This window comes from Phyllobates terribilis, unplaced genomic scaffold (genome assembly GCF_046119375.1).
Source record: "Phyllobates terribilis strain yellow unplaced genomic scaffold, ASM4611937v1 Scaffold_2__4_contigs__length_985480577, whole genome shotgun sequence".
Taxonomy (NCBI): domain Eukaryota; kingdom Metazoa; phylum Chordata; class Amphibia; order Anura; family Dendrobatidae; genus Phyllobates; species Phyllobates terribilis.
Window position 1 is genome coordinate 220,058,611 of NW_027362762.1, and position 27,289 is coordinate 220,085,899.

General features: G+C 39.9%; 1 protein-coding gene across 1 annotated transcript in view; it reads left to right on the forward strand.

Annotated features, from left to right (window-relative positions):
* Positions 1 to 27,289, forward strand: part of VWA8 (von Willebrand factor A domain containing 8) — a 524,780-nt gene that overhangs the window by 353,036 nt on the left and 144,455 nt on the right. Inside the window, exons 37-38 of the mRNA XM_073663915.1 lie at positions 11,954 to 12,035; positions 17,083 to 17,287. Of these exons, the coding sequence (XP_073520016.1) occupies positions 11,954 to 12,035; positions 17,083 to 17,287 (287 nt within the window). The remainder of the gene's footprint in view (positions 1 to 11,953; positions 12,036 to 17,082; positions 17,288 to 27,289) is intronic.

Below are 27,289 nucleotides of genomic sequence, written 5' to 3' on the forward strand. Positions count from 1 at the left end.
TTGGGCAGGTGATGAGCAGTGCCTGGTTTTCTCCACACATACCGCTTAGAATTATCACCAAAAAGTTCTATCTTCATCTCATCAGACCAGAGAATCTTATTTCTCATAGTCTGGCAGTCCTTCATGTGTTTTTGAGCAAACTACAGTGCCTACAAGTAGTATTCAACTCCCTGCAGATTTAGCTGGTTTGATAAGATGCAAATAAGTTAGAGCCTTCAAACTGCAAACGAGAGTAGGTTTTATGAACAGAAGCATAAATCTTACAAACCAAAAAGTTATGTTGCTCAGTTGAATTTTATTAAATTTTAAACATAAAAGTGTGGGTCAATTATTATACAACCCCTATGTTTAATATTTTGTGGAATAACCCTTGTTTGCAATTACACCTAATAATCGTCTTTTATAAGACCTGATCAGGCCGGCACAGGTCTGTGGAGTTATCTTGGCCCACTCCTCCATGCAGATCTTCTCCAAGTTATCTAGGTTCTTTGGGTGTCTCATGTGGACTTTATTCTTGAGCTCCTTCCACAAGTTTTCAATTGGGTTAAGGTCAGGAGACTGACTAGGCCACTCCAACACCTTGACTTTTTCCCTCTTGAACCAGGCCTTGGTTTTCTTGGCTGTGTGCTTTGGGTCGTTGTCTTGTTGGAAGATGAAATTATGACCCATCTTAAGATCCTTGATGGAGGAGCGCAGGTTCTTGGCCAAAATCTCCAGGTAGGCCGTGCTATCCATCTTCCCATGGATGCGGACCAGATGGCCAGGCCCCTTGGCAGAGAAACAGCCCCACAGCATTATGCTGCCACCACCATGCTTGACTGTAGGGATGGTATTCTTGGGGTCGTATGCAGTGCCATCCAGTCTCCAAACGTCACGTGTGTGGTTGGCCCCAAAGATCTCGATCTTGGTCTCATCAGACCATAGAACCTTGAACCAGTCCATCTCAGAGTCCTCCAAGTGATCATGAGCAAACTGTAGACGAGCCTTGACATGACGCTTTGAAAGTAAAGGTACCTTACGGGCTCGTCTGGAACGGAGACTATTGCGGTGGAGTACGTTACTTATGGTATTGACTGAAACCAATGTCCCCACTGCCATGAGATCTTCCCGGAGCTCCTTCCTTGTTGTCCTTGGGTTAGCCTTGACTCTTCGGACAAGCCTGGCCTCGGCACGGGAGGACACTTTCAAAGGCTGTCCTGGCCGTGGAAGGCTAACAGTAGTTCCATAAGCCTTCCACTTACGGATGATGCTCCCAACAGTGGAGACAGGTAGGCCCAACTCCTTGGAAAGGGTTTTGTACCCCTTGCCAGCCTTGTGACCCTCCACGATCTTGTCTCTGATGGCCTTGGAATGCTCCTTTGTCTTTCCCATGTTGACCATGTCTGAGTGCTGTTCACAAGTTTGGGGAGGGTCTTAAATAGTCAGAAAAGGCTGGCAAAAGAGATCTTTAATCCACACATGTGAAGCTCATTATTCTTGGTGCCTGAACTACTTCTTAATACTTTAGGGGGACCAAACAGAATTCTTGTGGTTTGAGGGGTTGAATAATAAATGACACTCTGAATTAACTTTTTACGTTTTTAAAAAAAAAAAAAAAAAACAAAACCAAAATTTGCTGCAGTGCATTTCCCACTTCCAGGCTGATCTACAGTACAAATGTCACAATGCCAAGTTAATTCCGCATGTGTCAACCAGCTAAATCTGCAGGGGGTTGAATACTACTTGTAGGCACTGTATATGCGGGCTTTCATATGTCTTGCACTGAGGAGAGGCTTCCATCAGGTCACTCTGTCATAAAGGCCTGACTGGTGGAGGGCTGCAGTGATATTTGACTTTGTGGAACTTTCTCCCGTCTCCCTACTGCATTTTTGGAGCTCAGCCACAGTGATCTTGGGGTTCTTCTTTACCTCTCTCACCAAGGCTCTTCTCCCACGATTGCTCAGTTTGGCTGGATGGCCAGGTCTTCGTAAGACTTCTGGTGGTCCCAAACTTCTTCCATTTAAGGATTATTGAGGCCACTGTGCTCTTAGGAACCTTGGGTAATGCAGAAATTCTCTTGTAACCTTGGCCAGATCTGTACCTTGCCACGATTCTGTCTCTGAGCTCCTTGGGCAGTTCCTTTGAGCTCATGATTCTCATTTGGTCTGACATGCACTGTGAGCTGTGAGGTCTTATATAGACAGGTGTGTGCCTTTCCAAATTAAGTCTTATCAGTTTAATTAAACACAGCTGGACTCCAATGAAGAAGTAGAACCATCTCAAAGAGGATTACAAGGAAATGGACAGCATGTGACTTAACCTGTTATGATCTGAAACAATTACTAAGGAAAGATAGGGGAAAGCTGTCCCTACAGTAAAACTAAGCTGAATCCCTACGATGTAGCGGGCTGACTGTTCCTAGTGAGCAGACCCGCCTTAGTCCTCGGCTAGTCTGAACGAAGACCTATAGCATAAAAGAACTAAGGACTGGGACAAAAAGGGACACCTCCTAAACAGAGAAATTGTTGCAGAACACAAAAGAAAAACTGACAAAAAGGTACTAAAGGTCCCAGACGGACCAAACGAACTGACAGAGAAAGGCACAGAAGCACCTGGCTAGAGAAACAGTCAAACACTGAAGTCCAGCACAGCCAAAAGGGCGGAGCTGGAATATAAAGGCAGATGGTCACGTGACCGCAAAACACAAGATGGGAAAAAACAAACAGGAGGGTTCTAACATAACCCTCAACTGGTGAGGTGGGGTTTGCCACACCCCAGGGAATTTTTGTTCGGCTGCCATTCTTTGAAAAATGCTGGTATGAGGATACGTGTCTCACTAGCTTCCATCCATTTGTGGGTGTCAAAAATTTGTTATACTCATGTGTAATCAATCGCCAATAAGAAAACGATTAAAACAAACGTGATCTTTGCATTTTCTGTAAAAATAAGAGTTTTCTAAACACTGGGGTATAGGAAACCCCACATCAACAGCTGCGTGACAAAAACCCCACCTCACCAGTTGAGGGTCAAATATGAGTGTCTGAACAAAGGGTCTGAATACTTATGACCATGTGATATTTCAGTTTTCCTTTTTTAATACATTTGCAAACATTTCTACATTTCTGTTTTTTTTCACTCAAGATGGGGTGCAGAGTGTACTTTAATGAGAAAAAAAATGAACTTTTTAGAATTTACCAAATGGCTGCAATGAAACAGAGTGAAAAATTTAAAGGGGTCTGAATACTTTCCGTATCCACTGTATATACAGCCAATGATATAACACATATGTAAAGAGGCCATTAACATTTCAGTAGTAGTTAATTATCAAATAGTTCATGATAATGGTAAAAAAATGTCCAGCAGTTTCTCTTGCCTTTTTTGTTTTTAATTTGAGAGCAAGTACTGTCTGCTGTAATGTGATACTACAAATAAGTAGCACTTGTAATGTGATTCGCGTAATGTCAGCTGTAATGTGATACTGCAAGTACTGTCAGCTGTAATACACTACTGCACTATGATACTACAAGTAGTGTCGACTGTAATGTGATATTACAAGTACTGTTGACTGTAATATGATACAACTGTACTGTGATATAAGTACTGTCAGCTGTAATGTGATACAACTGTACTGTGATATAAGTACTGTCAGCTGTAATGTGATACTACTAATAAGTAGTACTATAATGTGTAAGTTAAGTACTTGTAATGTGATACAAGTACTGTCGGCTGTAATGTGATACAAGTACTGTCGGCTGTAATGTGATACAAGTACTGTCGGCTGTAATGTGATACAAGTACTGTCGGCTGTAATGTGATACAAGTACTGTCGGCTGTAATGTGATACAAGTACTGTCGGCTGTAATGTGATACTATAAGTACTGACAGCTGTAATATGATACTACTGCACTGTGATACTACTGCACTGTGATACTACAAATTGTCAGCTGTAATGTGATATTACTGTACTGTATCACAAGTACTGTTGACTGTCCTGTGATACTACAAATACTGTCAGCTGTAATGTGATATTACTGTACTGTATTACAAGTACTGTTGACTGTGCTGTGATACTACAAGTACTGTCAGCTGTAATGTGATATTACTGTACTGTATTACAAGTACTGTTGACTGTCCTGTGATACTACAAATACTGTCAGCTGTAATGTGATATTACTGTACTGTATTACAAGTACTGTTGACTGTCCTGTGATACTACAAGTACTGTCGGCTGTAATATGATACTACTGTACTCTGATACAAGTACTGTCAGCTGTATTGTGATACTACTGTACTGTAATACTACAAATACTGTCAGCTGTAATGTGATATTACTGTACTGTATTACAAGTACTGTTGACTGTCCTGTGATACTACAAATACTGTCAGCTGTAATGTGATATTACTGTACTGTATTACAAGTACTGTTGACTGTCCTGTGATACTACAAATACTGTCAGCTGTAATGTGATATTACTGTACTGTATTACAAGTACTGTTGACTGTCCTGTGATACTACAAATACTGTCAGCTGTAATGTGATATTACTGTACTGTATTACAAGTACTGTTGACTGTCCTGTGATACTACAAATACTGTCAGCTGTAATGTGATATTACTGTACTGTAATACTACAAGTACTGTCAGCTGTAATGTGATATTACTGTACTGTATTACAAGTACTGTTGACTGTGCTGTGATACTACAAGTACTGTCAGCTGTAATGTGATATTACTGTACTGTATTACAAGTACTGTTGACTGTCCTGTGATACTACAAATACTGTCAGCTGTAATGTGATACTATAAATACTGTCAGCTGTAATATGATACTACTGTACTGTATCACAAGTACTGTTGACTGTCCTGTGATACTACAAATACTGTCAGCTGTAATGTGATATTACTGTACTGTATTACAAGTACTGTTGACTGTCCTGTGATACTACAAGTACTGTCGGCTGTAATATGATACTACTGTACTCTGATACAAGTACTGTCAGCTGTATTGTGATACTACTGTACTGTAATACTACAAATGCTGCCGGCTGTAATGTGATACTGCTCTACTGGCTCCATACTGAAGAACATGAAGTATTGTCTTTCATGTTATAGGTAAAAATCACTGAAGGAGCTGCAGTGCTTATAGGGGTATTCCCATTTTAGTAAATGATGTCATAATGCTAGGATATGCTATTACATAATGATTGCTGGGGTCTTGTCTCTAGGGCTCTTGCAAAACAAGAAGAAGGAATCACTGCACTACTTCTGTACTGCATCGCCTTCATTACATTTCCTTGCGCAAAGACCCTTTTAGCTACACGTCTGTGCAAGTAACTGCAGCTTGTGGCCAGGAATAACTGTGAAGAAGACCATGCTGAAGCAGAGCCGTGGCTCCTTCATTTTCAGGATTGACAGGGGGTCCAGAGATTGGACCCTTGTTATTTGTTAAACAAGGGCATAGCCTCTTGAATATGCAATGACTTGCTAAAATAGGAATAACCACTCTAGCCCCTTAAACTAAGGATTGGTTCAGTACTAGCAGTCTTTTATGTGGACTACCTTATCTCATAATAAATAATGTAGCGAGATGTGTTGCCTCTAGAACGAGTTTTAAAGGGAACCTGTCAAGAAATGCTATTTACCTGCAAATATATGGGCAAACTGCAGATAAATCCTGTTCAAACCCTATCGGCTTATTGGAGCAGCAGTTGTAAAGAGAAAATTCTGTTCTATCCTCCCTGCAGCTGCTCACTTCCAGTCAACAGGGTGATACAAGAAGCTGCAACAGTCACCACTCCCTACACAGTGAGCATGGCTGTAATCACTCCTCTGCACTTTGACAGCCTATATGCAGAGAAGTGATTAAAGCGCGCTGCCTGTTTAGTGATCAGTGACTGTAATATTTCCCTGCACCGCTGAAATGAATGGAAACAGTGGCTACAGGGAGAATAAAACTTCATTTTCTTCCTGTAGCTGCTGCTCCAGTAAACTGGCTCTCCAGGGTTTAAATACTATTTACCTACAGATTGACCCTTCATCTGCGGATCTATAGCGTTTCTCAAGGTGACATGTTCACTTTTAGGCCATAGGCAATGTATGGAAATACTGGCTTCACTTGAAAATGTCACAAGTCCAGGATTTTGTCTGTAATTGATCCATATGATTATTTGGACATTGTTTTCAAAACACCCTGCACATATAAAATTTGGCTTGCTTTAATATACTTGTATGGGATTTACTTATGAATATGCACTACAGTACAGTGACAGCTGGCCTGAATTTCCAGTGTCAGGCTGATGTAATCTCAGATGAATATGTGACAAGTGCCTGACAGCTTGATCAGAGATCAGAAAAGCTTGTCAGGCTGAAGACGCTCATCTCATCTGATCTCTGATAAAGCTGGGCAGGTATTCCCGTGAGAGCTAGCGCTTCAGAATAAAGATGTATTCGTGGCTGTGATGTCATTTTGGACCTTTTAGTATTGATGCCCTCCCTTCACTGTATTATTCAATAGTGCTTTTCAGAAACGCATTGAAATAAAAAAAAACTGATTGTTATGAAATATAAAGTTTTGCTTTCGTGGTCATCTATTCTGAGCTAAGCCTGAGTCTTACAAATGTCATATCATGTTAAGTTTTGCAAAATGCCGAGTGCAGAGGAAACTTGAAAAAGCCAGATTCTGTTCCCGTAGAAAACATCATAAGTAATCACTACTGAAATTATATAGAATCATCTTATCACTGCGTTACATTTTTTCCAATACCTGAGCAGATCTATCTATACAGGCTCGGACTGGCCCACAAGGAAGCTGGTGAATCCCCTGGGGGTTCTCGGGACAGGAGTGGACACCTCCATTCCCCTACATCAGCAGTAATTGGTACCACACGCTTAAAGGGGTTGTTCACTACTTGGACAACCCCTTCTCAATCCCTATGTTTTCCCCTTGTAAAATAATAACACTTAGGCCATTGCCCCACTATCCATATTTGGTTAGTATTCGATCAGTATTTTTTTCTCAGGAGTGGGGGCCAAAACCAGGTGAGGAACAATCAGAGAAAAGGTATAATAGAAACAAGTCACCAATTCCGCATTTATCACCCACTCCTGGTTTTGGCTCCCACTCCTGAGAAAAAATACTGACCAAATACTGACCAAATTTTGGTAGTGTGGCCCGTGACCTTATACCCGCCTCTAGTGCTGGCACCATTCCAGCGGTGTTGGCACTGGCTTTCCCAGGGATTGTGTACCATTATTTTGTCATGCAATCCCTGCGGCCAATGAAAGCTGGCTCCACTTTCCCTTCAATCAAATCACATGCAATATGTACAGATAAGAGCAACATCTCATCATTCATTTAACAACCTGCCAGTTTATTATACTATAGCAGCTAAGGCAAATTTGTGAAAGAGGGTCAGAAAATATTTCATTTAGCTGAACCGTGGACTCCCAGGATCAATGGCACTGCTGGTTATCCATGTACAGCTCTTCAGAATATGTTGGTGTCATTGGGATACAAATGAATACACTGTGATTGTTTGAGTTGGTTGTTGGCCAATGTAGTGCCAATTTGACATATTCAAGGTCACTGCTGCTGGGAGTCTTGTGCTGTGTTGTCTCTTTCCTGATTTTAATTGGGCTATTCAAACAAGAATTCTGTGTCATTTAGTGTTTCTTAATTTAGTATATTCATGAACAGTGTGAATTTGAGGTGACAAATTAACTTTACATAGTGGGTGCGAAGAATGTGAGAAGAAAGAGGCATATTTTTGGCTGCGTGACTCATTTACTAACTCTGAAGCCGCTTTTACTGCAGCCACATTATTCCTCATAACAAATAGACAAGCATTTTATTTTGGAAAAGATGTAAATAGCAGGGGAGAAAGTTTTACTGTTTTTGGTTACCATACCTTACCTTTATTGTAATTGGGTCTCTTGATCAGGAGTGAGCTTTGAAAATTACAGAAATAATCATTTTCACCAGGATCTTTAAGAGATATTTAATTTGTTGCTAACTGAACCGCTTTTCTACATATTAGCAGCGAATGTTCTGCAGCATTAGAAAAACAAAACTAAAGATAGCGCTCCTTGATTATGATTAAGTGAGAGATTTATTATGCTACAGCTTTAAACATGCAATGCTTTGTGCTGTATACGGTAATGACCTTTATAATAGTATGAGTACATGTCCAGCCATAAGGCTGCATGTGTTATTCTTAAAGACCCTAAGGCCTCAATTCATCAAGACTGGCATGTTGGAGTCAGATGTTCTTGATTCATTAAAAGGTACACGCCTCCTAATGAATCAAGCTTGTCTGCAAAGTGGCTTGCGCCTTGCCACAAATCTTACTCCAGTCAGTGACTGGAGTAAGACGCCTGGTGTAAGGACACCACAGTTCGTCATGAATTAGACGAGTTGTAGCGTCATGCTCCCATGCGCTCCAGCTTTACTCATTTTGGTGGAGCTTGGCGAAACAGGCGTAAAATGCGAGTTGCGCAAAAAAGTTGCACCTTATCAAAGTGTTTTACACCAGATTTCCTTCGAAAGCACTTTGATGAATTGAGGCCTAAATTTTTGCCTTCAGTTCTTTGGGGGATACAGTAATCATGGGCGTAGATGCTTATGGCCATCTAGTTGTAGCGTCATGCTCCCTTCTGCCCCAGCTTCTCTCATTTTGGTAGAACTTGGTTTAAAATATGAGTTGGCAGAAATGTTGCAACTGATCAAAGTGTTTTACACCAGATTTCCCACAAAAAAGTTCTTTGATGAATTGAGGCCTACATTTTTACGGTTGCTTCTTTGGGCGATACAGGAACCATGGGTATAGACAGCTGCCGCTAGGAGTCAGACAATAAAGTAAAATAAGTCATTTCCTCCTACTATCCCCGAGAGAGTGCATTTTGGCTTATTGTCAGTAGGAATGAATTGTTAAGATTTGTTTATGCCTTAATTTATTTATGTGTTTTTTAATAATGTTTTCTCTCTGTAACGTGGTTGGGGAAACCAAGTGATTTTGACTAACCATCCCACAATGCGGGACAAGGTAACAGTGCTTGGAAATAACACTGTTATTTGTTGCTCACCAACAGCCAAACTAATTGGAAACCGTCAGTTTCTTATGAAAAAGTGTACAGTCCTTGATGCAGACTCTTGGTAGCCTGCCTACAAGTAGCAGTGTTGAGTGCTGCTCTATGACCAGGGAAGATCCACGTCTTTAGGACAAGTGATTCTGGCTTCTTTTTTGGGTCCTCTTTCCTCCTGGACCCCCACCAGCACCTAAGTGGAACAAGTAACCTTCTATTTGGATCATCCTATTCTATATTGGCTGCACTTATCCCTAATTCACTAGGCTGCTCATTCTTTCTGAATCACTGGCTGGTTCGATCTACAGATGCCAATCTCCTAGGCAGCAGAGGAGTGTTTCTTTTTCTCGCAGTTCAGGGCCGCTGGGACTTGTAAGAGTCCCATCTGCTCATCAACATCCTTAAACTCAGGGCAATTCTTCTTTCCCTTATCCACCAGAAAGAGAGTATGGCCCACTAAGGCAGAACCCACAACAAGGCAGTTATGAAAGCAGTATCTTGGATTCCTCACTGGGAAGAGTGCTACATTCTAGTTGTCTTAAAAGCCCACATACCTGGAGTAGAAAACAGCTGGGGCTGGGAGGGAGGGGTGTCTACGCACTATTATATTCTCCATGATTTGCCAATTTTTAGCTCACTCCAGGCATCAACCTCATGTCCTCCAGAACTCATGATTCTTTTACAATCACCTCCATTGAATCTCTTCTTTGTCTCCTACATTTTCCCACTTCTCCCTAGGGTTCTCAAGAAGATCTCAGTGAAAGTAGTTCCAGTGATCTTTGTGCCCTATGACTGGCCAAAATGCTTCTAGTACACGGACATAATCAACCTAGTCTCAGACATTCAATTGCTTCTCCCAGATCATCTTTTTTCCCATTATCATACATCAGTGACTGTGCTATGGAAGCAGCTTTTCCGAACAGGTTGGCCATACCATGATAAAGGCAAGGAAGCCTTTTTCTTCTTACATTTCTCACCATAATCTGATAATCATATTTCCATTGATTTAAGGAGAGCCATATCTCTCCAATGATTATTTCTCTTCCCTCAATCCTTTCCCTTCAACAATCTGGGCTTGCTTTGTGCATTATTTTTCAGAAGCCTTTAGGTTCCAAATCCCATGTTGAAACCTCTTCAAGACGTTGTCCCCTCAGTTACTCCATACAGTCCTCGGATACATTTGTGAGACCTTTCCTTTTTTGGAAGGTGGTGTTCTTGTTATTATGACTTCTGTCTATAGGGGATCTGAGGTGGTGCTGCTGCCCTGCTGCTCGCCTTTTGTAATGTTCCACCAAAGACATCCTAGTCCTCCACCCAGTCGCCTACTTCCTACCCAACATGGGCTCTTACTTCCACCTCATTGAAGACATTCTGCCCTCTTTGTGGATCATGGCTCACCCTACCCATGATTCCTGTATCCTCCAGTGAAGGCTGTGAGAAATAGACTCTACGGTGAGCATAACATGTTAAGAGGAAGGGCCTAAATCTCTACATCACTAATATTTGTCTGTTAATCTAAGAGGGTGGTGCTAATCAAGGATTTACAGGTATCTCACACCCATCACCTTCCTATTTGACAGCTATGCCTAGACAAAATAGGAATTTCAATAAATAAAATACCCATTGTACTGAATATTTTGCCCAAAACTATGTATCAACCTGCTCACCTTCTCCTGTCCTATACCATGATGGACATACATCATACAGGACTTCCAAGCTGATCAATTCCTTTAATCATGTTTATATGCAATGGTGCATTTTTAATGTGTATAGCAAAAGTGTTATAAACTGCTGGATTTGTACACTGGCTGCACCTAAGGGGTTGCTGATTGACACATTTATGAATATATCTTGCATTTCAAAGACAATAAGTCTCAAGTCTAATTTCGGTAATTACTTTGTAATACCTACTGAGATGTAGTCCATGTGACAGTTCAGATGTGTCACTGGCTAGGAATATTTTTAAAATATCAGAACAATGTTAATCTTTGTTTAATCTGTTAGAATTTGTGATTCAGATAATGAATATCCTGCTCCTTTTATGTATATAAACTAAGAAGCTGGAGAATTTTCAACTTTGACTCTATAGTTGCATCAAAACAACAGTGCTGATTAAGACCCATCAGAGATCTGGATGTATAATTTATACAGCATCGCATATAACGTGGTTTGCTTCCTTTGATTACTTTTTTCATAATGTGAAGGGTCATCCATCATGTTGCAACAGTCTATAAATATATTATTATACGTCAAGAAGACTGAAGGAATGTCAGAAATTCTATACATTACTCTTAATAGGCTTCTCAGCTTGTGCAATGCAAATATCCCATTGTACTTTATATGCCTTCATAATCATAATTATTGCCTCCACTTGAACTGATTTTTATACTTGTTAAAGTTTCTTTTTGTGGACACTTATTTTGCATTTTGTTTCATGATGAAATATAATTTAAAGAGAACTTTTAATGTTGAAAATTGTATCTGATTTGCAAGCAGGATTTTAAAGAGTAGGAGCTAATCAGATTAATAAACTTTTTTTTATGGAAACATCCATAAAACTTTTATTTTATTAATTGAAATCTCTAGTGTTTGTCCAATAGGCGGTCCTATTGACTGACAGTCTTCCATTTAGTACTGTGCATGCAAGAGATAACTGTAAATCACTAATAGGACAACCCATTGGACTTATATACCGACAAACAGCACAGATTTCAATGAATAAAATACAAGTTATATTGAATCTTTTCCAACAAACCTATATATCTTTCTGCTCAAGTTCACCTTCATACCGTGCTGTCCACAGATCAGAAAGTACAACTTGACAGGTTCCCTTTGACATATTATCTGTAATGTATAATTTTTCTAGTTCTTATACAATTTTTTTTCCATTGTAGATGTTCTTCCTCCAAATGCATCTTCATACTTAGAAGTTACAGATCTTAATTCGAAGAAACTAAAGTATATTCCAGTTCCAAAGTAAGATATTTGTAATCAATATGTTTTCTAGTGTATTATTGGATATTATAATAGTAACATGTAGAAATCAACCAAAATTAATCCTTTTTTCACCACGCGGTATACACACAGATTAGGCACTGTATCAATGTTTCTTGCCATCTCCTGGTCTTTGGAGGAGGGGCTCTACCCCCTCACAAATGTCCACCCCCTCCCGTAAGAGCATGCATGCCGCTGGCATCCACTATTTTATTTGAGATGAAATGATAGGACCAACGTCAGCATTCCTGATCTTCGTTTCCCCTATGTCAGTCAGTGGGAGAGTCCGAAGGCCTTTATACACATTAGCTTGTCATTCAGTAATGCCAAAATCTAATCTAATATTTAGGAAAGTAATAGCAGATTTTTCTTTCATGACTATTTGGCTCCTGATACTTGTTTAAACCTATCTTAGAGGCAATGAATGTCATATAGTCTGTGACGGAGTAACAAAAGACAAGTAGACACAAACATAGTGTGAACATTGGGCATAAGAAATAATATTTGAAAAATGACTGTATTGTTGGGTTTACTTATGTCATATTTAGTGAAAGAAGTGGCATCTGACAGCTAATGTGCTAAATGGCAAAACAGCAAATCTCTTTAATAAATATGATGTTTAATTCCCGAGACACTTATTAGACAATATGCTGTCCGCTGCTTATTGTACTGGCAAATCTAGCAGTAGAGACCCGATGGGCTACAGGACGTAGGGGTGGATCTCCCATAGAATAGGCATATGCTATATCTGACTGTCGTTCTCTCCTCGCTTCCTGTGAGCATAAAGGCAGAACAGACAGATGGGCTTTCTCTTGAATGTGCTGCGGCAGATATGTTTGATATACGGGGACAGAAGAATTGTGTTTGTGATCGTTCTGTCCCCATACAGTTTTGACTGTGTGACAGAGCCCCAGATGACTTGTTATATTGTTGCTCGGCCCTCGTTATGGTCAGAAATGCTCGTGTATACAAGCTTTTGATGTTTTTCTAAGAATTCTGAGTTTAGAATTCAGTGATAAATTCATTTTTCATTCTTGACCCTGTTCTGTTGTTCCCTGCAGCTCGTTGAGCAACTTTTATTTTCTTGTTTGTTTTCAACCACTATTAGTTACAGACAATTCTGAGATTCATACTTCGGCCTGTTACATGGGAGATGTGAAAACCTATCTGTACTGTGAGATCGGTCAACCTTTGCTGAGCTCAGACACTTGAGTAGGTTCTGATCTATGTTGTCGCCCACGTAGTAATGATCTTTGCCATAACCTCTGGATTATTACCTGCCTGGTGAATGCTTCTCTATCACTCTAGCACCTAATTACTTTTTCCTAGAGTGACCCAAATCTTTGTCTGAACATCATCTTCCCCTGAGTCACACAAGTATACTTGACAGTCTCTTATAAATGTGCCACTTCTAGTTCACACCCTGAAGCCATTGGTTTCTTGTCAAGCTTCATCTCCAGCCAGGAGACATGTCATTATGAGCAAGAGGAATTGTGTGCCTTCTTCCTATCTCCATAGATAAAAAAATACATCAAGTCTCATTACACTAATGAAAGTAGCTGGATCATTCACCTGCAGGGTACATATCAAACACGCTCTATATATGATTCTGTACAAAGCTAAGAGGTATATAGTATTTACATTATAATAAGCAAATAAATTATTTTTTTACAATGATCTACAAGAAATTTACTTAAATCTGTTACCTAATGGTGCAAAAAAAAAAAAGTAGACATCTTATTTGACTTTAGGACACAATGGCTGAACTGCCCCCAGAAGCCTGTGGTGTCAGCTTTTTACCAGCAGGTCAGTAGTGTCTGGTGCCTAGAAGCAGGGTCAGCGTCCTGGAGGCAATACGTTTTCGGTGGTGTCAGCTGTAACAGAGGGCAGGCACTTTCCAGGTATCATTTATCTAGTGCAGCTTACAAAAGACAAACCGTGATCTGATAAATATAAGTGGCACTCTCGAGCAAAAGGGAATTCAGCCTTGCCTTAAATATGCTATAAATCATAACTTGTACGACTTTATTGTGGGCAATATGAAAATCAAACCTGAAACCAGATAAAAAGGGGAGAAGTTGACTCAATCTTTGCAATGTGTGTCTGTGTGTGCCACACTAAGCATGGAGTACAGAAAGAGGAGAAGAGAACTGTCTGAGGACTTGAGAACCCAAATTGTTGAACAATATCAACATTTTCAAGGTTACAAGTACATCACCAGAGATCTTGATGCTCCTTTGTCCATGGTGTGCAACATAATCAAGAAGTTTACAATTCATGGCACTTTAGCTAATCTCTCTGGACATTGACGGAAGAGGAAAATTGATTGGAGCTGCTTATCCACCATCCGGATTATCCGTTGTTGCAACCTTTCATCAAGTTCCAATGAAACTCAAGCTGTCCTGCAGGCTCAGGGTGTATCAATGTCAGTGCAAACTATCTGTCGACATTTGAATAATATGAAACGCTATGGCAGGAGACCCAAAAGGACCCCACTGCTGACACAGAGACATAAAAAAGCTGGACTGCAGTTTGCCAAAATGTATGTGAGTAAGCCCAAATCCTTCTGGGAAAGTGTCTTGTGGACAGATGAGACCAAGATAGACCTTTTTGGTAAAGTACATCATTCTTCTGTTTACGTAAAACGGAATGAGGGCTACAAAGAAAAGAACACAGTACCTAAAGTCAAATATGGTGGAGGTTCAAACGTGTTTTGGGGTTGTTTTGCTGCCTCTCACACTGGGTGCCTTGACTGTGTGCAAGGCAAAATGAAATTTGAAGATTTCCAAAAGATTTTGGGTTGCAATGTAGTGCCCAGTGTCAGAAAGCTGGGTTTGCATCCTAGGTCATGGGTCTTCCAGCAGGACAATGACCCCAAACATAATTCAATAAGCACTCAGAAATGGATGAAAGCAAAGTTCTGGAGAATTCTGAAGTGGCCAGCTATGAGTCCGGATCTAAATCCTATTGAACACCTGTGAAGAGATCTTAAAATTGCTGTTGGGAGAAGGCACCCTTTTAATATGAGAGACCTGAAGCAGTTTGCAAAGGAAATAGTGGTCCAAAATTCCAGTTGAGAGATGTAAGAAGCTTGTTGGCGGCTATAGGAAGCGATTCATTGCAGTTATTTAATCCTAAGGGAGTGCAACCAAATATTAAGTTCAGGGTGCCAACAATTTTGTCCAGCCAATTTTTGGGGTTTTGTGTGAAATTATGTCCAATTTGCTTTTTTTAATTTTTTTTTGTTTTGTTCCAATACACACAAAGGAAATAAACCTGAGAATAACAAAACATGTATAATTGCAATAATTTTCTTTAAGAAATGCTTTATTTTCTGGAACAATTTCAAGTATGCCAACACTTTTGACCATGACTGCACATGGTAAACACATCCTATTATGTTTTTTTTAATTTTTTTATTTAACGCAATAGCCACTGTCTAACTTAATTAGTTAGTATGGTGGCTCAGTGGTTAGCACTGCTGCCGTGCGCATTAGGCTCATTGGTTCAAATCCCACCATGGACAACATCTGCTAGGAATTTGGATGTTCTCCTCATGTGGGTTTCCTTCGGGTTCTCCGGTTTCCTCCCAAACTCAAAAAACATACTGATTGGGGCTTACAATATAGATTCCCTATGGGGACAGTGATGACAGTGTTGCTATGTAAATGAATTATATAAATAATAATAAAAAAAACCCTTATTATGTCATAATCCACACATTTTAGAGCCTACAAATTGTAATTGCTTGCTCATTCATTCATTCATTCATTCATTCATTCAATCAATCTAAAGAAAGTATTGTTTGTATTATAACATTGTACGATCTCCCAACATTCAATGTATCTAGTTTAATCAAGACCAAAGTATGAGCTAGAAAGAGACTCATCACTTGTGGGTTTTTTTTTTTAGTCACGTTTCTTTTTTGTGGTAATTCAGTTCTGTTTTTTAATGCCAAGTTCTTCAAAATAGCACTTGCAAGTTAAAAAATTAGCTTAAATTAAAAAAGAATCTGTATTTTTGTCTTTTACGTTGAAAAAAATTGACACAAAAATTGCATCAAACTTTGTCGTACATAAAATCACTCTGGGGGGAAGTGAGGTACATTTGCAACACATTTTGAAAACATCCTGAAACACTGGTGGACACAGACATAAGAGGACCCCTGTGCAAGTACAGTATATGGCTATTTGCAGTCCAATAACTCCTCTTAATGCATAATTCCATCTGATTTGGAGGTGGTTGTGGCCCCTTTACATCTTGGGCCCCTGTGCGGCTACACGGGTTGCACCAATAATATGTCCGCCTCTGTCCTGAAACCATCAGCTCTGCCCACAATGCCAAACAAAACACATAAAATAGATGTCCAAGAAGTCGCAAATTGAAAGATTAATATCACCAAAGGAAAAAAAAGCCACAAATACTAAAAACTCAACAAAGAACAGGTGCAAATGCAATAGTGAGGGGAGCCCTTTATTCTTCTCTGGAATATGGTGTTCATGCTACTTGCAATGTCTTCCAATGTCTTGTACACATACTGTACCTGCCAACAGTGTCCTAGTATCTCAACACATTGACTGGTTGGACCATAAAGGGGACAACTCCACACATATTGTGCCAACCATTGTTTCCCGATGCATCTTTGGATTCACATAAAATGATAGTAAAGACTGCTGAGATAGATATTCTCTACAACAAGGTCTCCTCTATAATAATCCTTCTCTATATTTATTTATTTATTTTATTATTTTACTCACTTATATAGCGCCATTAATTCCACAGCGCTTTACAGACAATATCATCACTGTCACCACCGGGGCTCACAATCTACATTCCCTATCAGTATGTCTTTGGAGTGTGGGAGGAAACCGGAGAACCCGGAGGAAACCCACACAAACATGGGGAGAACATACAAACTCCTTGCAGATGTTGTCCTTGGTGGGATTTGAACACAGGACCCCAGCGCTGACCACTGAGCCACTGTGCTGCCTTATACTACACCTGCTTATTGTAATGATGTGTCTTGCAGAGCGTCATCGGTGTCGCCCTATACATCATGGTTGTCTAAAATTACTGATAGTGACATTTTGGTGGCATCACTGGGAAATAAAGGAGTTGTCACTGTGGATATGGGGGGCAGCGTTCGCCTGTGGGAGACTGGACTGGAAAGTATTCAACGCTCTTTGCTTGAATGGAGAAATATGATTGGACAAGAAGACGGACGACCGCTGCAGGTAGCATCTTTATATTTTTGGTCTTTGTTCTTAAGTTTGTAGAAACTGCTTAGAAAGCAAATGTCCAACCTTGAGCAATATTTTTTTTCTGCATAAGTTTTATATGATTTACTGATATATCTTAATACTGGTCATCACTCCATTTTTTTGATATACAACATTTGCATAGACATAAATATTAGCATATACAGGTGCATCTCACTAAATTAGAATATCATCAAAAGTTAATTTTTTCAGTTCTTCAATACAAAAAGTGAAATTCATATATTATATAGAGTCATTACAAACAGAGTGATCTATTTCAAGTGTTTATTTCTGTTAATGTTGATGATTATGGCTTACAGCCAATGAAAACACAGAAGTCATTATCTCAGTAAATTAGAATACTTCATAACATCAGTTTGAAAAATGTTTTTTAAAATCCGAAATGTTGGCCTACTGAAATGTCTGTTCAGTAAATGCACTCAATACTTGGTCGAGGCTCCTTTTGCATCAATTACTGCATCAATGCGGCGTGGCATGGAGGCGATCAGCCTGTGGCACTGCTGAGGTGTTATGGAAGCCCAGGTTGCTTTGATAGCAGCCTTCAGGTCGTCTGCATTGTTGGGTCTGGTGTCTCTCATCTTCCTCTTGACAATACCCTATAGATTCTCTATGGGATTAAGGTCAGGCGAGTTTGCTGGCCAATCAAGCACAGTGATACTGTTGTTTTTAAACCAGCTATTGGTACTTTTGGCAGTGTGGACAGGTGCCAAGTCCTGCTGGAGAATGAAATTTCCATCTCCAAAAAGCTTGTCGGCAGAGGGAAGCATGAAGTGCTCTAAAATTTCCTGGTAGACGGCTGCACTGACTTTGGTCTTGATAAAACACAGTGGACCTACACCAGCAGATGCCATGGCTCCCCAAACCATCACTGTTTGTGAAAACTTCACACCAGACCTCAAGCAGTTTGGATTGTGTGCCTCGCCACTCTTCCCTAAGACTCTGGGACCTTGATTTCCAAATAAAATGCAAAATTTACTTTGCATTTACTTTGTGTCAATGACTGCCTTCTGGACATCTGTCAAGTCAGCAGTCTTCCCCATGATTGTGAAGCCTACTGAAACAGACTAAGGGACCTTTTTAAATGCTTAGGAAGCCTTTGCAGGTGTTTTTTGTTAATTATTCTAATTTACGGAGTTAATAACTTTTTTGTTTTCATTGCCTGTAAGCCATAATCATCAACATTAACAGAAATAAACACTTGAAATAGATCACTCTGTTTGTAATGACTCTATATAATACAGGTTAATCTCACTAAATTAGAATTTCATCAAAAAGTTAATTTATTTCAATACAAAAATTGAAACTCATATTATATAGTCTCATTACAAACAGAGTGATCTATTTCAATTGTTTATTTCTGTTTATATTAAAGATTATGGCTTACAGTCAATGAAAACACAGAAGTCATTATCTCAGTAAATTAAAATAATTAACAAAAAACACCTGCAAAATCTTCCTAAGCGTTTAAAAAGGCCCCTTAGTCTGTTTCAGTAAGCTCCACAAACATGGGGAAGACTGCTGACTTAACAGATGTCCAGAAGGCAGTCACTGTCACACTCCACAAGGTCTCAGAGTTCCAATTTTTATTTGGAAATCAAGGTCCCGGAGTCTGGAGGAAGAGTGGAGAGGCACACAATCCAAGCTGCTTGAGGTGTAGTGTGAAGTTTCCACAATCAGTGATGGTTTGGGGAGCCATGGCATCTGCTGGTGTAGGTCCACTGTGTTTTATCTACCAGGAAATGTTAGAGCACTTCATGCTTCCCTCTGCTGACATGCTTTTTGGAGATGGAAATTTCATTCTCCAGCAGGACTTGGCACCTGTCCACACTGCCAAAAGTACCAATACCTGGTTTAAAAACAACAGTATCACTGTGCTTGATTGGCCAGCAAACTCGCCTGACCTTAACCCCATAGAGAATCTATGGGGTATTGTCAAGAGGAAGATGAGAGACACCAGACCCAACAATGCAGACGACCTGAAGGCTGCTATCGAAGCAACCTGGGCTTCCATAACACCTCAGCAGTGCCACAGTCTGATCGCCTCTATGCCACGCCGCATTGATGCAGTACTTGATGCAAAAGGAGCCCCGACCAAGTATTGAGTGCAATTACTGAACATACATTTCAGTAGACCAACATTTCGGATTTTAAAATCATTTTACTTGTGTTTTCATTGGCTGTAAGCCATATTCATCAACATTAACAGAAATAAACACTTGAAATAGATCACTCTGTAATGACTCTATATAATATACGATTTTCACTTTTTGTATTGAAGAACTGAAATAAATTAACTTTTTGATATTCTAATTTAGTGAGATGCACCTGTAACTTCCACTAGAGGGAGCTGTTATACAGTGCATTGAATGCAATAATAAGACCGTAAGCACAATTCACTTTTCTCTAGGGGTGGGCAGAGGTGTCTCATTGACACTCTCACTTAGGCGTATGATGCAGATATGGAGATCGATACAGGCATGTTATTAGGGGCATGTTCTGTTTCTCCACACTTTTGTGTATGTTGGTACATTTGTGTATGTTGGTACATTTGTGTAGCATTATACATAGGACAGTGATCTATATTTATCATGTTGTTGATATAACAATATATACACTTCAGCGGTTGAAGGCTTTAAAGTAATCATAGACATTAGTTGATGAAAATAAACAATGTCATCCAAAGCAATCAATTTTCGGGTACAACTGAAAGGGAATTTGTCAGAAGGATTTCACCCACCATCCCCAAATATTTATACTGTATGCGAATGTAGCTCTTTAAAAGACAAGTCCAGCAACACCTTTACATGGCCAGTCCACTCCTCTGTTACTGTGAAATCAGAATTTGAATTCATATGCTAATGTTATATCTGAAGACTCTGTCACTCCAGCTCTATTCCCCTGCCAGTGCCGCCGCCTCCTCCTGCTTGATCAATGGCCTCTATGCTGTGTGACTTCAGTCAAAGGAGCTGTCAGTCAAGCAGGTGGAGGCGGTGCTGGACAGGGAATAGAGCTGTAGAGCTGGTGTGACAGGGGCTTCTGTTCTACCATTTCACTTGCATATCAATTCAGTTGCTGATTTCACAGTAACGGAGGAACAGACTGGTCACGTAAAGGTGTTGCTGGACTTGTCTTCGAAAGAGCTACATGCGCATATAAATAGTTTGGGAGGTGCAATCCTGCAAACAGTCACTTTAAGATCAATCGGTTATTTTTTGCAGGTATTTTTTTTATTATCTTTTGTATATATGTATGCATGTACTATATTCTGTATATAATATGTCCCACAAAGTTTATAAAAGACCTCTTAAAGATGTTCACAGTTTATCTTTTTTTCTGCTTTCCAATATAACACTTACAGGACAAATCAACCATTTGTGGTGATATGTGCCACAGGCACAGCTTGTCTGCTAAGACCCAGTGGCTTTGCCACGGCAGGGAGTACAGTACAGGCAGCAGCACCGCTACTTCTTCTATACTCTAGACATCGCTGTGGACTCTAGATCTGCACCATCCGCTGTCAGAAGATGGTGGGCATTCTTTTAGGGGTCAAGTACTGGGGTCTAAGGGGTAATGTTTCTCCTTGTAGAGAGTGACAAGCCAAGCCTAACATTTCAGAGTGAGGAGGATTACAAACCTTGCAATGCTCCTCTGGGAAATTAAATATGCAAATTGTCTCTTCTGAGAGGAAGAGGACTAGAACTCTAGGACCACCTAATGTAAGTAGCAATCCTAAAAGTCAATATCAACTCTTTAATGAGTCTTGCAATATGACTTAGGATAAAAGCCAAATCAGAATCTCACATGGTGTTTTTGGGGTTTTGCCCCTTATCAGTGCAAAGTATGAGATCATATTTAGCTAGATGAGAGGCTCTGGACTGAGGTCTAAGGGGTAACATTTCTCCCTGTGGAAAGTGACAAGCCGAGCCTGGCATTTCAGAATGCGGAGGCTTATAAGCCTTGCAGTGCTTTTCTGGGAAATGAAATATGCAAATTGTCTCTTCAGAGAGGAAAACGACTAGAACTATAGAACCGCCTAATTGAAGTAGCAATCCTAGAAGTCCATATCGACTCTTTAATAAGCCTTACAATATGATAAAAAGCCAAACCAGAATCTAATTTTTTCAGACATTTTTTTCCCCTCATCAGTGCAAAGTATGAGATCTGATTGGCTAGGTGAGAGGCTCTGGGCTGAGGTCTAAGGGGTAACGTTTCTCCTTGTGGAAAGTGACAAGCCAAGCCTGGCATGTCTGAGGTTAAGTACATTAAACAATAATCAAGTACAATAAACATGACTAAATGAGTGAGTGGCATGTACATAGGGACAGGTGGCCTGCCTACATGGAGAAGGAGGGAGTAGGTGAGAGTAGAATCTGCACATACGGCAGTGTACTGATCGCACGGTTATTTGGTGTCATAGGCTTTATTAGATAAATGGGCTTTACAATTGCTTTTATATGTTTTGAATGGCAGTTCCAGACAAGGGAGGAAGCTCTGGAGAAATCTTGGAGACTGTAGTGATCTGCAGACAGGAGCAGAACAGAGGAGGAGGTAGTGGGTGATGTGGTCAGAGGTGTATGGGGCGGACACGTTTTGGACAGCCTTGTATGTCACTGTTAGTGTTTTGATCTGAATTCTCTGGGTAATAGGGAATCAGTGAAGGTATTAGCAGAGGAGTAAGGAGAGTAATGAGGATTTATCTTGCCGCTGAGGGCGGAGAACATTGCTGAATGGGAGGCCACACAAAGATGTCACATTATTTTTGAGTTGAAGTTAAGATGACAACGTCCTTGTTCTTTTTTGTTAGGTCAGTTCAGTTGTCATCTGTAATCAGGATGTCCCTCGATCATACCCCGGCCGTTTCTGCATCATAGACAAATAGACATAGAGCATCAATGGGGCAGGCTCCAGATTGTTTCATTTATTTTTATCCTGTTTCATTATTCCCTTTTATTGAGCACCCTATAAAAAGTATGGACGGCGGAGTGTAATGAAGCGGGAGATACTACTGCTAATTTACAATGTATTCACGCACAGTGCCGGGAGCAGCTCTGACGGGAAATGGCGCTCTGATCATAAGTCACTGTGACATACCCAGGCGAACATTGTGACTAGTTTATTACTCCTCATAAACTTCATGCTAATAATAACAAACTGTACATTTATTATATTATCCTATATTATATTATCTTATACTATCTTCACTAGTTCTTACATAAATGCTTTAAATGAACACCAACTGAGAAAGGAGTGCTTAAAATATATTAATGCCTTCAGGATTAAATAAATGTATAGTAAATGCAGATCCCCACCGATGGGACAGGACACACATCTGTTTTGAGAACGGACGGGGGTCTCGTCATCTACTGCCATTAGTGGAGAGGTGGTCAGAATTCACATACACATTAATAGAATATCCAACCACTTTTTCATTGACAGTGGCATGCATCAGATCCCCATTCTTCAGAAAGATGCGGATCTCATCAGTATGACCCATATCCAGTGAATATGCAATATATGTACAAAATCGGAATAAAAAAAAGTTTTCATATTCATTGACCATTGTGCCACATATTGATATGCAATAATGTTTATTTGCTTCATTGATCAGAAATCACAGCCATACATTATCTCCCCATACTGCCATAATCCATAAAGGTTTATCATTACCGTCTTCCTATAGTCTTCTGTGTTACGGGCGTAGCGATGTCATTACTAGTTACATTAGCACCATCTAGTGGCCAGTGGTTGGCATACAAGAGGAAAACGCCATTTTTTCAGATTTCTGCAAACTGCTCAGGAAAAGTGATTACTTGTTATGATAATATAGAATAAATAGAACATAAATTAAAATGTGAAATTCATCGCTAGGGTTATAAAGTTGCTGGGACTCTATTAAATTGGCACTATTAGAAGGCTTAGAAATCTTGTGATTAAATGCTAAGGTAAGTGGTGACTGGCTCATTCATCATTACTAATGCTACCTCATAACTCTGAAAAAGTGAATATATTAATCTAGAATAATTTAATTTATAATCTGACAATATAGCCTTTCTATACAGGTTTTGTGGTAAATGGCGCTATTCTCCTACTTTTGTTTCTTTGCTTCTGACATAAGGTAGTGGGGTCTCATCTCCTTTTGCTATGGGGCTCTTTATATTCTAGTTACGCCCTGATCATTGATGTACCACTTATTCACATTAGTGTTGTATTTTTTTCTTTTACGTGGTCAGGAAATGAACTATTTTCATCTTTGTACTTGATTTAGTTTTTGTCCATCCGTGTGTCCGTTTCTCTTGAATGGACGAGTTCTGTCTGCAAAAGCAACCGAAGCAAAACATATGAAGCTTTCACTCTTGTTGGTGCTGCACGAAATTTAAACACTTGGGGCCCATTCATTATTGCATTTGTGCCTGTTTTATGTTGAGTTTTAGGTGTTTTTCACATTTTTTTTATTTGCACTAAATTCATCTTTTCATTTGTGCATTTTTGAAGTGTTTGATGTGTTGTCTGTTGTTGTTTTTCTTTGTGTCCTTCGTCCCTGTCGGTGGTGTTTAGGGTTTCAGATGTTTTCACCTGATTTATCATTTGAGACTTCTCAAAAAGTCAAAAAAATTGTCGTAAGTGTAATCCAGAACCCCCCCCCCCCATCCACACCCCCTATAGGGATTTTATGTACATCAGGACTTTTTGACAATTTTAAAAATTTGCAACATTTTTCTCTAATTTCTTTAAAAGTAGGAAGCAACTTGGCATTGCAATAAATAATACATCAATGTAAGCAATTATCAAGCGCAATATTCTGCCAGCACAACCCCAGCTAATCCTAATGTACCATTAGTGAAAACCATGGCATGATGTAGAGAACCTGCATATTAAGTAATGAAATGAAGTGCCACTTGTTGCTTTGCCCCTGAGGAAGCCACATTTCTGGTGGTGATACGCGTGGGGTCCTTTAACCTATCTTATCGTTACTTAGACTATACCACCACTATTTGAATATCAGGGCATGTTCTCGTGTTCATATTAATTATCGATATCCTGTTTTTACTAGATACAGTGGACTACTTATATACAGTTCTATTATGGGCTTGTTCGGTCAGTTTTCTATACCTTTTTTGGGCAGCACGGTGGCTCAGTGGTTAGCACTGGGGTCCGGGGTACAAATCCCACCAAGGACCACATCTGTAAGGAGTTTGTATGTTCTCCCTGTGTTTGTGTGGGTTTCCTCCGGGTTCTCCGGTTTCCTCCCACACTCCAAAGACATACTGATAGGGAATGTAGATTGTGAGCCCCAATGGGGACAGTGATGATAATGTCTGTAAATTGTCTGAATTGTAAAGCGCTGCGGAATATGGTGGCGCTATATAAATAAAAATATTACTATTATTATTAGCCTTTGGGCTATTTTAATTGCTTTTAATGTTTTGGTTTGCTTAATTGTTCAACAAAAATTTTCAATATGTATAGATGATCCTTGTTTTGGCAAACGTCTTTTTCTTGTTGTTTTTCAATACATTATGCTATAGTTTGATCCTGGTTAATAGGGTTGTGCCAACTTAGCCTTTTTTTTTAATTTTGCTCTAAAAATCCCTCAAATGGTCAAAAATAAAAAAAAAGACAAAGTTAGACTTTGCGCAAAATCCGTGAGCCGCTTGTGATATTTTGTTGTATTTAAAGCCAAAAACTTCGGCGAATGCCACAAGATCAGAAAAGTGTCTTCAAGAATAACATAAATGATGAATCCGACTTTTGGTACCCCAACCGATTACAGATGATTAGTGGGGCGTGATCAGTAAACACCTGGTGATTATGTTAATTTTAGGGGAACCTCCCAACAAAAAGGGAAGGGACAAAGATCTTTAACCCCTCCCTGCAAAAGTACAGAACTGCAGAAGTCAGCTGTAACATACTGTGACAAAGCAGAAATGTTTGCTTGGTCAAGAAAGTCTGGCCAATGAATGGTTAATTCCTGGGAGTCTCCATGCTTTTGTAAATGTGTCTGGTGCCATTCTCATGAATAGGGGCCCATGCAGGGTCATAGACCAATAAATAGCAAAAGGGCACTGTGCATCTGAATGATTAACCTACTCCGTATTGTAGATGAGCACCTTTCTCCTGGAAATACACAATGTATACTGTACAGCACCTACTTAGTGGGGCTGCTCTGCAGTATTGTCCTATAAGGGTCTGTTCACATATGGCAGAGTTAAAGTAGCAGCAAAATGAATGAGATGTCAACAAATCGCATCTTCACATTGCAGGAAAGTGTTTTTTTGTGCAAAAATTGCCCTATGGTTTGGATATTTCCGATGTGATTTGAGCACAGATTTGTTGTAGATTTTTCCTTATTGAGATTAATGGGGGAGTATATATACACAACATACCCAGGTATTGCGGTTTTGCTGCACACTACTCTAAGATCCACAGTCCAAATAATCTAAATAAATTGTTTTCTGTGAAGTTTACAGTTAAAGGCAGTCTGTCACCCCAAAACTCAAATTAAACCACTTATATATTCATATACGGGACTTAGCCCCTATAAAAATCATACCTCTTGTGCAGATTTCAGTAATTTTGTTTTATGTAACATTTTATTATATATGTAAATTAGGGGTTTTCTGTGCACCCTTGGTGTGGCCAAAGGCTCAGTGCATCCGTTCTTCACCCTCAGTTACCATCCTCTGCACCTACCCTTATGACAGTGCTCCCCCTGAAGGCTGCCTGAATTCTCAGCTCTTACACACTGACGCTGAAGAGTTCACACTGTGTTGGTGTGTACATATAGACCTTCTCATCCCCCTTTCCTGTCTACAGAGGCCGCTCGTTGCACACAGGATCACATAGTAGCGGGAGGCCATTCAGACAGGAGAGGGGGATGAGCGTGCGCCCTGATACTGTTCCTGCTGTGTCATTGTGTACAGGGCTAGAGATTTAATTCAAGCAGCTCTCCAAAGTGATCAGCAGAGAAGCAGAGGATGCAGAAAAGTGCACAGAGTCCTTGGCCACACTATGAGTGCACTGAGGACCCCTCACTTGCATATGTAATAAAACATTGTTTTTTTTAAATGTAAAATAAATTTGGTGAAATCTGTACAACAGGTATGATCTAAACAGCCGCTGAGTCCCTTTAGGACTGTATCAGTAGTATAAGTTGAGTTTTGGGAGTGATAGACTCTTTTTAAAAATACTTTGATAGGGTCCCTTGCCTGCACTCCTGCCGGTCTCCTTCCAGTCGGGCTTCCTGCGATGACGTCTCATTCCATGTAACATGTGGGGCAAGACATCATTGTATGAAGTCGGGAAAATAGTCTGAACAGGAGTCAACATCAAATTTGATGCAGAACCGCAAATCTGCTTTGTGTGAATGTAAACTTAAAAAGTTGCAGAAAAAAATCAGCCGTGATGCCATTACTTATATGTGGTAAGTTATGGATACCGGCACAATTGTGCTCTATCTCCGGATTATTACTAATGATGGTGTCACATCACATCCATGTACTTCTGCAAACCAGTTGCCTTGTTACCCTTCTGTAACACGCTGTTCACACAAGCAGCTTTATTATGGACCTATATGGAGACCAGGATTGTTTTATCTGCTTTTATGTTCAGAATTTTGTCGTCCAAATTGTTGTGACAGAAATGTTATCTAACAGCAATAATATTTTGCAGTAGAAAAAAACATATTACAGTTTGATATGTTTTTCAGCCAATGCTTTTTTATGAACAAATTGGAAAACTATAATGTTATTTTTTTCCATAGTTTTTCATACTGCAAAAAACACGGACACTGGGACAAGTCTTTTATTTTAGGAATTTTTGACACATCTGGGAGGCTGTAGTTAAATGGAGCCTACTGTTTACACCCACATGCTTAGGACGTGGTCTGGGTACATGGAGTTATGAATTCTCCTCCATCATGTACTGGATATAATAGCAGGGTCCATGTAGGTCAACAAA